The following is a 14577-nucleotide window of genomic DNA, read 5'->3' on the forward strand; positions in this document are numbered from 1 at the left end:
GCTCCTTTTGGTTGCAGTATAGACATGTGCAGAACCATCCCTCATTCCCAGAGCTACCCCTGGGGTGAAACATTTACAGTATGCTTCTTATTTGATGCTGAGCTGACTATTTCCATAATTCTTAAAGGCTTTGTAATGCAACTGTAGAAAATGCACAAGAGATGAGGTTATTGTTGCTGTTGCATTCGCTCTAAGGCTGTTCCCCTTCCCTGTTATCTTGTGCCCATGGTAACACACTGTAAAACTCCATCCCATGAAAACCAGCTGATTGCCAGTACTGCCTGATAGCTACAAGGAATCATAAAAGCTGATAAATGCGATTCACATTTACTCTCTCCTCCCTTTAAAGCAGCTGTTTAAAAGAAAAGGGGGCCAAATTGAAAATGAGCATCAGCAGTTACAACCCAGGTGAAGCCAATAAAGTCACACCTAGGAGGAACAGGCCTCCATTTGATTTCAATTCATACTGCATGGGGGAAGCAGAGGGTGCAGCAGCATTATCATAACTTTTCATTAATCTCAGTGGGCAACCCTTTCAGCTAACGAGACACATGCCAGCAGAATGTCAGTCTGGTGATAACCTGCACAAGGCACCGAGGAAGAAATTGCCTTACTAAGTGTCTGCGACTGGTGGGGTTGCTGCTACCCTGATGAGAGCAGGAGGGAGGGAGGCTGTGCACAGAGAGGCCACCTTCCCACTGCTCCGCACAACGGAGAGGAATGGGAAATCCTCTACGGGGTGAACTGTAGGCAAACGAGCTTGCTGAGCTCTTCTCAGAGCAGGTCAGAGGGAAGCCAGCTGCTACTGAATAGACAATTAAGAGCAATAACACACTGCTCAGGTGAAATTAGTGTTTGTTTCCTCTCAGGAAGCAATATCTCTATGAAGAGCATCAGCCACGCAGAACGAGTATTTCTCTGTCTGGGGCCTTCCAGGCAGGCTGTCTGGAGGAAAGAGCTACTGGGGACTGGAGGTAAAATTGTGTTTCAGCCTGTGAATCTCTTAGTGAGGTTGGGCTGGTATAATTCATCTGTGTTAGACAGCTAAAATGATGTGGGTTTTGTTTTTCTTTTCCTCTAGAGAAACACACAATGTGTTAACCTGATCCATTTACAAACAGAGCTGCTAAGTATAGAATAAGAATACAGCAAAAGCTTGGGATGATGTAAGCTAGCATGCGGTACACTTAGTGTTTACAACACTCATTAGGATGGTAAATGATGCCTAAAACCATTTTCAAGAGACTTAGAGAAAATTTTTCTTTGTGGACTATATCAAAATATAACAACTTTACAAAAGAAACTCTCTGTTAAACGGTAGTAGTGCAGCAGAGTGAAAACTATTCAGAGCTCACTCACAAAAATAAAGTGAATATTTTACAGGTACTTTATATCATGAATGCTTACAAAAAAAAGTTAAATGATGAATTAAATTTTTGTGTGTTTGATGAACCACCAAAGTAATGCTATGTAACAATTAATAAATATGCAGTGAGCTAGTATTGTATTTCAGGCTATATTGATTGTATTAATGAGAATGGTAATGTATGTGTGTTTATTATGATTAACAGAACTGTGTTCAGGTTGTTGCATTTTCCATCTGAACCAAATTAACTTTCTCTTTCTAAAGTTGTTGAAGATGAAAATTAACTATACAGAAATTATCAGTGAATAAGCTCCTCTAAAACCCTCTTCACTCCTATGTCAGATCTAGCATATTTACTGTAAATGAGTCTTGAGAATTAAATGTTATTGACAGTTATGGACATACAATACCCAAAGCAGGAAGAACCTGATCTTACTAACAGTGAGTAATATCAAGAAACTTCTATGAGTACAAGATTAAAAAAGGCTCGTGAACTTCACTCAGAGCACATATGTATAAAGGTAGAACTTGAGAGCAGCTTTACTAGAGATTGAGCTCAAAAAGGTACTCTGTTTTTCAAGTTAAAGAGAAAATAAGTTTGGCTGCCTTAAAGACATATCTTAACAAAATAATTAACTATAAATGAGCTGCTGTACCACTATCAGAGAGTAGAGAGTCCAGCCTATAACTTCAGGGCATATGCAAAAAAAAAAAAAATAGCTGAAATAATGAAACAAATTCTGTTTACACCAAAGTTTAAACACAGGTGGTTTGGGGTTTTGGGTTTTTTTTTTTTTCCTCTTGTATTTCTTCTCTGGGAGCAATTCAAATAATTGTATTTCTTAATTGCCCTGACTTGCTCCTGCAAACATTAAAGAGTGTGTAGAAAAGAAGCTAGCTTCTTTCTAAAATATTCAGTGAAGAAGCTCACATTTTCTCCAAACAAAATGAAGGTCTTCCCTGAGTAGATCTTATAGATATGGACAGAGGTCTGAGAAAGCTGACTAGTGTTTGACAAGGTAGATGCACAAGATAGAGGTTTGTCCTGAAGGTGCATGGCCCAAGCCCTTTCGGGATGCACCTTCAGGCACCACTGACAGCACTGAGGTGGGCGAAACTGGAACGTACTGAAGAAGAGATGATTGAGTAGTACCACAAGATGAAAGAGCAGAGGTTTGAGGAATTGATAAAGACGACTGGATGAAGGTTTCCATGCAAAGTCTGAGCTTTGTTTCAGTAGAAGCAAGTTCCTATAATCTATCAGCAAAGATTGTCCATCCACAGCATAGATGGACAGAGACAAGGTTGTGCAGTATGTTGGATTCCTTCCTGTTCAGTAAGGATAGTCTCAAAATACTTTTAATTTTCTGTAGGAATATTATTAAACTTTGAGTTTGGTGCAAAGTACAGGGAATTTTACAGCATATTCTGGGCACTGCAATTCTCATCAGGAAGTTATTAGCAAGAAGGAAGGAACAGTAATTGCGATAGAACAACGAGGTTATAATCACAACTTGTTCTTAGCAGTTAAAAATTACACTCCTGCGATCTCTCTGTTTTGCTGTAACTGGGAGCTACTTTTTAACTTGGGAAATTTTCAACACTGGAGCAAAGAAGGAAATTACTGGACATTTCTTTGAACAGTAAGCTTCCTAGAAATGCAGAGAGAATGTCATAATCAGCAGGTTCACGTATTTCAAAATGCTGTGTTCATCTGACAGTTCTTTCAATCATTTTTAGTAAAATACATCTGTAGCCATTGTGTAATCCCCCACACACCTGTAAATTATAATGTGGAGTGTCATGATTTATTTCATAGCATAAAAGCTGTTAAATGAATACTGACAGCACCATTAACGTTCTGATCTTGAACTGAAGTGCAAGTCAGCTCTGCTTAAGTCATCATTCTCACAAGCCACAAATAAATGTGCAGTTAAAAAGGGTGCCATAGGTTAATCAGAGCTGAATTAGTAAAGAAAAATTAGTAAAGTGAGCAATGCAGGAAATGATGTGCTGAATCTCTTACTCTAACATCACATTTCCATAAGCAGCCAATGCCTAGTGCTAAAGACTCCAGAGTAAAGCAGAATACTAAAACATGGGCTGAAACCTTGATTCATTCTGAATGAACTAAGAGATATTGATATTATTTCAGCAGCTGAATCTTGTGCTCTGACTGCTCCCACCTACACCTGGTACCTTGTTCCCACTCTTGGCAAGCAGAACTCAAGGGGGCTCCACACACCCTGAACTCCTCTCTGACCGCTGCCTTCTGGGAAGAGTCTTGGTGAAAAGTAAAGTAGAGATAACCAAATTAACTTAGCTAATAGTGCTCCTTAATGTATCCCACCAAGAATCATCAAATACTGTTCTTCTGCCCTAAATTCCAGATTCCTTGATATCAGCTTCTAGAAAAGGAGTCCTTCTGCTTGCACTGCAATAAGATATTTAGTTTGTATTCTTAACTTCTGAGCTAACATAGATTTATACTTTAAACAGTCACAAGTCATCTTTTTCTGAAAATCATATTCTGTCTTACTTGTTCCCTGTGTATTTTGTTCTTTTTCTACACATTTAAACCAATTATTTTTTTCTCTGGTCATATAGATACTACATATTGTCCTTTTTGGAGGGGGAAAAACTGGATGTCTGTCCTTAGAACCTTATGAATTCTGTTATATTATAAATATTTATTGCAACTATTTTAATGCTAACAGCCGCAATCCTTTAACATGCTGAGCCTGTTCTATAAAGGGCCAAGTGCTCTGTACCTCTTTCTGGTTTCCAAAAGATTTGAGATTGCTCCTGTTTGGCACTCCACTGATGGGGCTCAGCATACTTCAAGGAGAAACTGTTCCTTCTTAATGAGGAATAATTGTTTTCTCTCCTAATACAGCTCTCATCCAAAGTTTAGACATTATTTGTACCTTTATTTGCATTTTTATCTGAGCTATTTTGTCTCATCTGTTATTTCAAACTAAAACATAAACCACTCAACCTCCCAGACTGGTTGGCTAGTTTGTTCCTAAGTCATCCATAATAATTTGCAGCTTCTGTGAGAATCTCCAAATTCAACAAGTGTAGTTTGTATATGGTCATTTATTAACTTTTTTCCCTTAGGTGAACACAGAACACCCCAAAAGGGGAATATAAATAATTTTTTTCTAAATGAAGTTAAATCAAATTTACCTTCCTTTTTTCCCCTGCTGCTTACAGAAGTATACTTCAGTAATTCCAAACTAACATACTTAAACTGAAATAACTGTTAAATAAAAAAAAAAAATAATGCTTTATTGATGTGCTGAGGTAATTTCTCATTCCAAATGAAGTGTTTCTTTTCTCATTTAGAATGCCAAATGGGACCCTGATTAATGGAACAAGATGGCCAGTCTTCACCAGCACTGAACAAAAATATTTGACATTAAATACTGACACTTCCGAGATACTGACAAAATTACGTGCTCAGCAGTGCCGATTCTGGAATTTTTTTTTTCCCAAAGTCCTGGAAATGACAGGTAAAAATGCTTTTGTAGATGTTTTTGCATAACTTTTATATAAGGATTATTTGCTTGATATTAACATAATACTTTAGTTTAAATCTTTACATTCCTATTTGTAACTGAATTTCCATGAGATGTTCATATGTTGGACAAAACTGTCCATGCTGTGGTGAGGGTGTACCCTGTAATGTGCCCTATGCTCCTGGCCATGGGCTCAGCACCCTGTTATGCACTAGGACAAAACCTGGGGACAGGCCAAGGCCCAGGACTTGTGCGGTGTGGAGATTCTGTGCCCCAAAGTGCAGATACAGCCCCAAAGTGAGACATTTTAGAGTGCTGCAAATCTCTGTTCCCAAGCTACCCACTGCGAGGGTCAGCACTGCCTGGCTCTGGGTCCCTGTGGTACTGGAGAGAGCAGGAAAGACATTGCTGAAGTGGGAGCTTGCACCGGGTTTTCTGGAGGCTTTAGATGTTCTGCATAAACTTCATATACCTAAGGTACCTTGTGGGGTGTTATACTGGGATTATATTATCTATTTTTTATGGGATTATATTATTATACAGCTAATCCACAGAGAATATTAAGTGTATTGCTGCTGCCAAAAGGGGACTCTGTTCTACATCTCACGTGAGAGCACCTTGTGGTTTATTTCCAGAGTGTCAGTCATTGATGACAACTAAGGAACTTCAGGATTTGCCTATGCAAAATAGAACTGATTTGTCCCTGACTGTATACAGCACATTTATGAGATTTCAATGCCCAGAAAAATATAACTGGCTGTTTGAAACTTTAAGCTTAGTTGAGTACAAAGGACTCTGATTTTCTTTAGAAGCCCAATGCCACTGTTTTTGCAAAGCCCACCAAACAGACCAAGCCTCTGTGCTTCTGGACTTCGAAAGGAATTGATTTTATAAAGTGATTTTTCAGCTCTGGAACTGCATTCTGCAGTTTGACTGGGAGGAAAAAAAGAAGTCTCATTTCAAAAATAAGATACACTTTTTAAATGTTAATTAGTAATTTACAAGCTTTCTGTAAGTTTCAGTTTGAATGTTAGTCTAAAAAAATACGTAAACTTTCATGGTGCACAGATGATTCTTTCTGAAATAACTTATTCCTTCCTCATTTGAGCCTATAACTGTATTATGGCTCAACTTTTACCCCCTCTCAATTCAATAGATGTTTTTCAATTAAATCAAGAGAAGCAAAATCAGGAGATAAAATGAATAATTTATAAAGCATACTCCGTGATTTTAAAATCACGATATACCAGATTATGGGTGGATTTGAGGGAGTTTTCTCAAATTCTGACAAGCCCTTTATGCCGAGCCAGGAGAACTGAACTATTTTATGTATTTCTTTAACCTGGCTGTGAACCTCTATTTGATAACGTGCATCTTACAAATGGACTATGCATAACCAAATGCTCTGTGGTGGAGCAGAAGAGAGCACGTCTTGGCAGGACAGCAGAGCTGCTTTGCATGGTCCTGTGGTGTGAAGGATGATGAAGCAACACTCTGGATTTGCCAGGAGACGCAAATACATCATTTTGCCATATTCAGTAATTTACAACATAAATTTACATAATTTAATTAAAGAAATTCCTCAGCATATTCTTAGCAAAAGAAAAGAATCATTGTGCCTGGATCCTAATATAGAAATGAGACAAGAATATTGTCAAGAAGTAGTGCTGCTTTGTCATGGATGTACATCTATCAGTCCTTGAAATATCATAACAGAAATACTATGTTTTTATATTTATGTTCCCTATACAATCTTATACAATTCTGACAAAGAAACCTTTAAGATTCTGCTTACAAATGTTTTATAATACTTTATATTGTAATAATTCTCTTCACTGAAATATTATTTTGCATTTCCTTTTATGCCCAAAGGACAGTATGCCATAAATACACGCATTTCCTCATTTTCTGAGGGTCTGTCTTTTCTATTACTTCTTCCATGGAAAAATTCTTAGAAAAAGAAGGTTGTTTTAATATCATATGACAGAGAACAAGTAGTAAGGAAATTTTGTTATCAATATTTCAAGCTATATTTCAAGTAGGGTTCAGATAGACAAAGTGGAATTACATCTGTTAGAACCTAAAGAGGACAATCAAACTGACTGACTTTGCAGAAATTGCAAGGGGATTTCTCATTGTGCCAAGTTGTCAGAATTCGACATGGATGTGCTTAGTAACGAACCACTTGTTTAGTTACCGATCTACTCCTGGCACAGGCCTCGCTGCCCCCTTGAGGTCTTCTCGGCATGTAATGGCCAACTCCAAATGTGTTCAGCATCTGAGCAAGCCTGTTCTCACAACCGGCTGGGTAAGACAGGTTCCTTGAGGCAGTTAAATATATGAGAGGAGAAAATATTTAGTCCCTGCCATCTTTATGGTTAGATTTTTTCCATTTTCCTCAAGCAACCAAATCAGATATGTTCCAAAAAAATTGTCATGGTTATGAAGTGAGAAAGTTAATAAGAAAAAAAGCGCCTCACACTCTAACACAACAGTAACAGCCATCTATAAAATCCTAGCCTTTATATCTCTAGAGTAGTTTGTATGATTTGGGAATATTTGTTAAAGTCTTCCCCTTCAATTTCAATATATAAAAGTATAATTGAAGACTCGAGTCAAAACATGTAGCTTTGTGTCTAGCTTGATAATAAGCACTAGCCAGGCAAACTAGACCTAGACACATCTTATGTGGGCTCTCAATTCCAACTAGACACAATTTCTACACAGATTTCAACCCTATTGCAAAGGCACCAAGAATACCCTCCGTTCCCACTCACCCTAAGATAAGCTGGAAGCATTCAGCATTTAATATTTCATTCGAGGGTACAAGCACTGGGACGATCACCAGAACTTTTTCTGATGACTGCCCTAAAAGAAACACACCAGAGGGACAGTAAACAGTGACTCTAAAGTAGCTTTTAGAGCAATCATATGTTAATTATAAAAGCATCTATGTTAGACTCTACCTCCTTAACACAATCTTTAATGCATCTAGAGCCCTAACTATTTATATATGCCTGTTTCCTCTTGATTATAGAAAGCTGCAGGCAGCCAAGCTTTCCATTTGTGTTCCATTACTATTTTAGTGTGCCTAATACATATAATACCCATTTTTCTATTTTATATTACTGCATCATATATCATCTGTAGAAGAAATCAAACATCAAAGTAGCTAATGTAAATACATTATATTTTAAAACAACCCTAAAAAGATTTTGAATGTCGAGACAGAGCAAAGTTCAACCTCTTGACCAGTGAATAACCAAAATAATTGTATTTTCTATGACCCTCCAAATAGTATCTGGATTCTATAGAGCTAAGTACTCTGGGTAGTAAGAATATTAAAAATGTTACCAATTAGAAAAATTCACCATCAGAAGTAGTTTTCAGATTTCACAGAGAGAGATGCTGCACTTGTTATGCATGCAGAAAAGTCAACTAGTCAAAGGTAACCTCACCAATGCTACTGCACCTGCCGACAAAGTACGATTGTACTCAGCACACTTATGGGCAATAAGCTATGTACCTTAACTATATGATTTCTTTCTAACTGCAGTATACCTTGCATCCCAGGTCATAGGAGAGATAACAGCCCTTACAATATTTCATGTCCGAGAGAGCTCTGTTGACTTTTGGAAGAAGAAAATAATTTAAAAAAATTAAAAATCTAAAGTCCTTAAAAATACATATGAAAACAAATATACTGTTGTGGTTAAAAAGGCACTGATATTCAGACTGTGAGATTAAAGAACATTGAACAGAGATACTGAAGTATTGATACTATTTGTTTTCTCCTTTCTAAAAATTTGTGTAGAAACTATCACCATGAGAATCTACAGCATAGATAAACTCGTAGCATTTATCATACTAATGAATTAAGAAGTTTGCAGGTACCTGCATTTATGAGCTGTTGAGGACAGAAAAAATAATTTTAACTTGTCATCCCTTATTAATTATACTATATCGTAACAGCTATATGGCCTTTGTCCCAATCTTAATGTTAATACCACAAAAATACATTTAAGATTAGCACTTTATTGGCACATCTAGCAGTTCAACAAATGATGATATGGAGATAAATTTAACTTTGCTATAATGCCATTAAAGTAAGGGCTGTATGCCTGTGTGGAAATAAAAGAAATGCCAGTTGTCTGCACTGACACTGCTGAAGAATCAAAAAAAAAAACAACCCACCTTTCATTTTTTTGGTCTGTTAAACCGGGACCTTTCTGAGCACTGAGGTATGATTCATTGCCTTCCGAAACCTCCCCTCTTCTCCTTGTAAACTTCACTGGGCTTTGCATTAGACTAATTGGTATTACTGCAAAGTTTGGGATTGCCTAAATGACTGCATATAGCAAAATAACCTCACTGTATTATTAGCTGACTTCTGTAGTACTGCAGCACATTGTAGCAACCCAGTGCTCTGAGCTGTAACTATAGGTCAAGTCGAATGCTTTATTTTTTATTTTTTTTTTTGCCTTCTAGCTGTCAGATCATCTAAGTCATGGGTGGTTGCTTCAAAGAGATTGATGATGTTGGTGATAATGGGATGCATTGACTTGTGACTTCAATTTGGATCTTATCACTGAAAAAAGCAAACAAATGGGAATCCAAGTTCTTATTTCAGTGTTTTCCTTCCCCCTTTTGTCATTTAGATTCATAATGGTGGCTACTCTGAATTTCTCGTTGTCTGCTCTCTCTAGCTGACTCACTTCTTCACTGTGATCTTTGAGAAGCACTGAAATGCCTCATAATTTATACTCTACAACAGTGACTTTTAATTGAAGATGTGTGTATGGTAGAGGTATTCCAGTTTCTCAAGTTTGGGCAGACTTCAAACACATCTAAACCTGAATAATTAAAGAAGGAACAGAGTTTTTTTAATTCATAAGTGGGGGCTTTGCCTGGATAAATGAAACTGGATACCCATCATCAAGAATAAGACATGAAATACGGTTGAGGAATTTTTCTCCAAATAATACTAGTACTGGTTCATACACTAAATTACCACTCCATTTGACATCGGTGGAATATTTGGCTTTACCTGAGACCCTGGCTACATCTTTAAATTAAGAGACATGGAAAGGCGAGTTCTTAGAGTCAGGAAAGTAAAATGTGCATGTCTTCTCCCCACAGTTCTGAGTCATATCTGCATAGCTTAGTAATCAAAACATGGTTTTATTGTTACCAGCATTTACAAATCCTCTTTGAGTTAATGACAATTGTGGCCTGCAGAAAAAATTCAAAAATTATCTGAACTTTTCTTTGATCTCTGATGTAACCAAACTTATTTACATCTTTGAACTGAGGGAGAGGAGTGTGGTTAATTTTTTTAATATTTTTTCTTATATTTGTTCTTCACAATTTCCCTTTTGACTACAAGCAGAAGTACAGAACCTCCCCAAGAAAAAGTATCTTGGTTTTATTTCTGGTCTCACTGAAACCAAGAAGTAAGGTAAATCTCATTTCAAAGTCTCATTAAATTGCCATCTGGATTTCCAGACCAAAAAGGTTTGGAAATGTTGAGCTAAACTGCAGAGAAGCAACCAAATTACTGGATGCTTCTCCAAACTAAGTCTCTGAATCTCTTAACTCTCTTCCCAGAATATTTTCTCTACTGATGTGTAAAACACAAAAGTATTTCATTTTCACGTAACCAGTTAAACTTGCAGTGCTGGCAGATCATAAAAAAGGGGAAAAGGGTGTATTTATGGAGGGAAAGGGCCTATGCTCTACTGCAGCAGCAGAACATAAAGTCAAAAGAGCATAAAGAAACCATGGAACTGTTATCTCATGAACACAATTACCAAATTTTTTTGGAAGCAAGCTATTTCAATATGGGACACTGAGATAATTAGGTCCAGAATGAATAAAGGCATTCATAGATCATAAATAGTTTCTAAACTTTAAGAAAAAGTCTAGAACTGATTCAAAATAATAAGCCACAGTACACGATACAGCCTACATTCGTTATCTTTCCTTTAGTTGTTGTATGGGTTGTTCCTGCAAGGTCACTGCATTTCTCCCTAGCATTAATTACCACTTGGGACTGGAGGAAGTGATCCCTGTCTGTAAAATAGTCTGGGAACCTTGCAAAATTATATATTTTTATTACTCTTCTCATCCTCACCCTCTGCTCTGATGCCTAGAACAAATTTGGCAATAAATATTGCCTTGGGACACAGGATTAGTCAGCAAATGCTTTATAGGCTAGAATGAAAGAGAAAAAGAGAAGATGGTTTCATGTTGACATAGTGCACATTTTACAGTATCTTTCTCCAAACTTGTGCCCCTTATGCATTAAACTTGCAGATTTATTCCACAGTAGGGTGAAATCCTGGCCATCCATTGAAACCCATTGAAACTAAAGGCAATACTGTTGTTGCCTTGAACAAAGCTGTGATTTCACTGTATCTTTACAAGCACCTATCTCGGTTTGCATATCGTAGTCTTTGGGGAATGTAGGTTTCACTGTAGAGTATACTGAACCAAAGTAATATTTTGAGGATTAAAAAAAAAGTGGCTTTAAAATGACAAATTTGATGGACAGAAGTATTATCCAAAAGCAACAAGCCCATACGTAAGTATATTTATTATCCTGCAGTGTGCGAGAATGATCTCTCTGCAGTCCTTCCTTCCTGATGTAAAGATAAAGTGTTAATCACTGAATTTTCAGTCATTCCAGATTTAAGAAAAGAGGCAAAAGACCATCCTATAATGTATTTGGAGCAAATGACATTGATAATCAAAATTATTTTTCAATTAGCATATAAAGAGATTCAAATTTAGATTAATGTAACCCATTTCATGTTTTACAGGAAATATTGATGAAGCAGAACGAGAGTGGAAAGCAGGATTCCATCGCTGGAACAATTACATGTCAGACTGGAAAAATCAATTTAATGATTACACTAGCAAGAAGGAGAGATGTGCAGGCTCTAATTAATATGTTTACCCTTTCCAGTATGTCCGTATTACTGTTCATCAGGCAAATATACAGGTAGCTTTCTAACACATCTAGCATTAAATATGTTATGCAGATTAAAAAAGGTTATGGGTATAATTTTGATTCCCCAGATCTTTCATTTATATTTTACCTCATATCTCAAACAATATAAGGCATCCGTACCTTTTGAAGCTTCACTGTGTTAAATAGGACTATAGAGATTAAAGTCTGAAGATTAATGATGTACATAATATTATAAACACTAGCTGCTTAAATTCACACTTCAAAGAAACAATGTAATCTGTTACAGAAAAATGGATTTTTTTTTTAAATAGAAATAGCAGTGTTTTACAGCATTGCCATGCAAAACACAATCGTTTTTGATCTTTAACTGCAATGCTACTGCACTTAAACCTTGCTTCAGACATAATTTAATTGACATAAGGAGATAATAACTTTGCTGGACATACCAAATGATATTTGCTTGTTAGAGCAAAAAATTTTTAAGACTGCCATTAAAGCCTGAATCATTGCTTCTTTACGGCCAAATCTATAGGACAAAGCCATAGTAGGAGAGCATTCAAACTATGTATTGAAGGCCTAAATCATCATCACTCTGTGTGCAAGTACAATGGTGAAACAAGCCAGAAAAACTGATGCTTCTGCTATCCCCATTTTTCAAGGAATAAAGACCTACAGATTCAAAGTAATGAACTCCCAGCTTTCCTTGCTCAGGCACCCACTGTCTTCAGCTGGTAAAAGTCTCCGCTATGGACATAAGCTCCAAGTACGATACATTTTGTCCACCAACTTGCCTCCCAGTCAACGGACAGCCCCATGTTTACTGGAACATGACGGACAAGTTTTATACCTGCAGAAGAGCATCAATCTGCATGTCAGCAGGTTTGTCAGAAACCAGCCATGAAAGCCCTGCTCAGCCAGCCAGCTCCCAGCAGGAGAGTGGGACCTGGCTGCAAAGCCCTTGCTCCTCTTGGGAAAGGCCGGGAAGGATATCACTGCAGAGGGACAGTGTGACCTTGGTGGGAAGGACCCAGCTCTTTGACATGGTCAAGTGAGCTCCAGCTACCATGCAACTAGGCATCTCCTGGATCCCTTTCTACCCTACTCCAGCTGAATCTATTAAAAGCTTCTAAAAAAAAACCCTTGGATAATTCTTCTTCCTACTCTGCTTCTGGATGGGGTTGGAAGTTGTATGCCTGAATAACACCTTAATTAGCTGATTTTCACTGGCCCAACTGGGAAGAATAAATGCCAAAAATTTGATAAACATAAGGAGTACATAAAAGCAACAACTCATCTCATAAATTATTCTGAAGCTTTCTGTAAATGTAATAGCATTTCAATGCATCTATTTTCTGTTCTAGTGATTGCAAGCTCTTGCAAAATTCCTTCTTGAATTGAGTAGACTGAAGAGATCTAGATAATGAACAGTGTTCTCTTTCCAGCAGAGAGTTGACCACACAGGATCCCTACGCTGAAAGGACTTATTTTTGCAGAAAGGCCAAATTCTGCAACAGATGACGGCTTATCATCTTTTCAGTTATTTACAAGAGAATACAATTATTTCCTAAATTACGGAAAACCACCTTTTAGCACTGTATTTCCAAGGACTACAATCAAACCTAGGCAATCAAAAAACCTGGTCATTTTTAAGCAAGCTGATTAAAACTTGAGATTATCTGGGATTTAAAAGCCCTCTTTATGCAGCACTTCACGTTTATACCACAGGTAATTAGCTCATTACATACATTGGCATAGTTACTGCTATTAATAGTTGCATGGAGAGCTGTGTCAGCCTACAGTGTATTGGGTATTTATTGGATATTCCTAATGCCACTGATGAGCTACTGAAAAAAAAAAACCAAACCAAAACACACAGAAGGATGAACTTTCTGCCCATCAAGCCAGTTCTGGCACTCCCCATTTTATTTATGTGGTGTGCTTCACAGACGCATTGGGTGCTGATCTGCCACATTGAGCCTTGACAGCACCAGCAACACCTAAGCATATTTAAAAGGAGCAATTGCCTCTTTTGATATCCTCCTCTTAGCTATATTTCACTATCTATCTGTCTAATCAGCCTAATCAATGGCAAAAAAAAAATCAGAGCTAATTAAAATGCACAAATAACCTTTGGTAAGGGCAGGTTGCAAAGCAGTTTATGAAATATTTTGCTGGGAAGATGTCCTTTATCTGTATGGGCTGTGAGCTAGGCTGGATAAGGTCTATTTGAAGACTAATATCCTTTCTACAGTATGCATACCATGCCTGCGACGCTCTTAAGAAGGAATAAGGATGGAAGGAAGAGGACACAAAAGCAGAATAAAATAAAGGTTAAACCACTTTCTGAAGTGTGATTTTACTGATTTTCTTGGTGTGAATAAATTGCTAGCTTTGTATTTTTTCATATGCTGGGAAATAATATCTCCATTTATCATTCATATGAAATCAATATCTCATGTAGTCATATATTCATATTCCACACTTAATGCAAAAATAGGAAAGTCTTAAGTACTTGGATGTAAGTGGCTAAAGTAATGAAGAGTGAAAAAGAGTGAAATTGTGGGTAGTTTCAAACTAAAGGTCAAACAAACTTATGCTGGAAATTGAGGATACTGTGTCATTGCTTAAAATGATGACTACATGTTAGAGGGATATCTCACCCAGACCTCACTGAAGATGTAATGTTGTTAATTAATGTTTTCTTTTGGCTCAAAAGA

General features: G+C 37.2%; 1 protein-coding gene across 1 annotated transcript in view; it reads left to right on the forward strand.

Annotated features, from left to right (window-relative positions):
• BCHE (butyrylcholinesterase) overlaps positions 1–11836 on the forward strand; it is a gene marked incomplete at both ends in the record, with an annotated part of 30269 nt that extends 18433 nt beyond the window's left edge. The window contains 2 exons of the mRNA XM_082319202.1: positions 4715–4881; positions 11709–11836. Coding sequence (XP_082175328.1) covers positions 4715–4881; positions 11709–11836 — 295 coding nt within the window. The remainder of the gene's footprint in view (positions 1–4714; positions 4882–11708) is intronic.
• Between the last annotated feature and the right edge of the window lie 2741 nt (positions 11837–14577).

This window comes from Platalea leucorodia, assembly GCF_965183815.1.
Source record: "Platalea leucorodia genome assembly, chromosome: 8".
NCBI classification, from domain to species: domain Eukaryota; kingdom Metazoa; phylum Chordata; class Aves; order Pelecaniformes; family Threskiornithidae; genus Platalea; species Platalea leucorodia.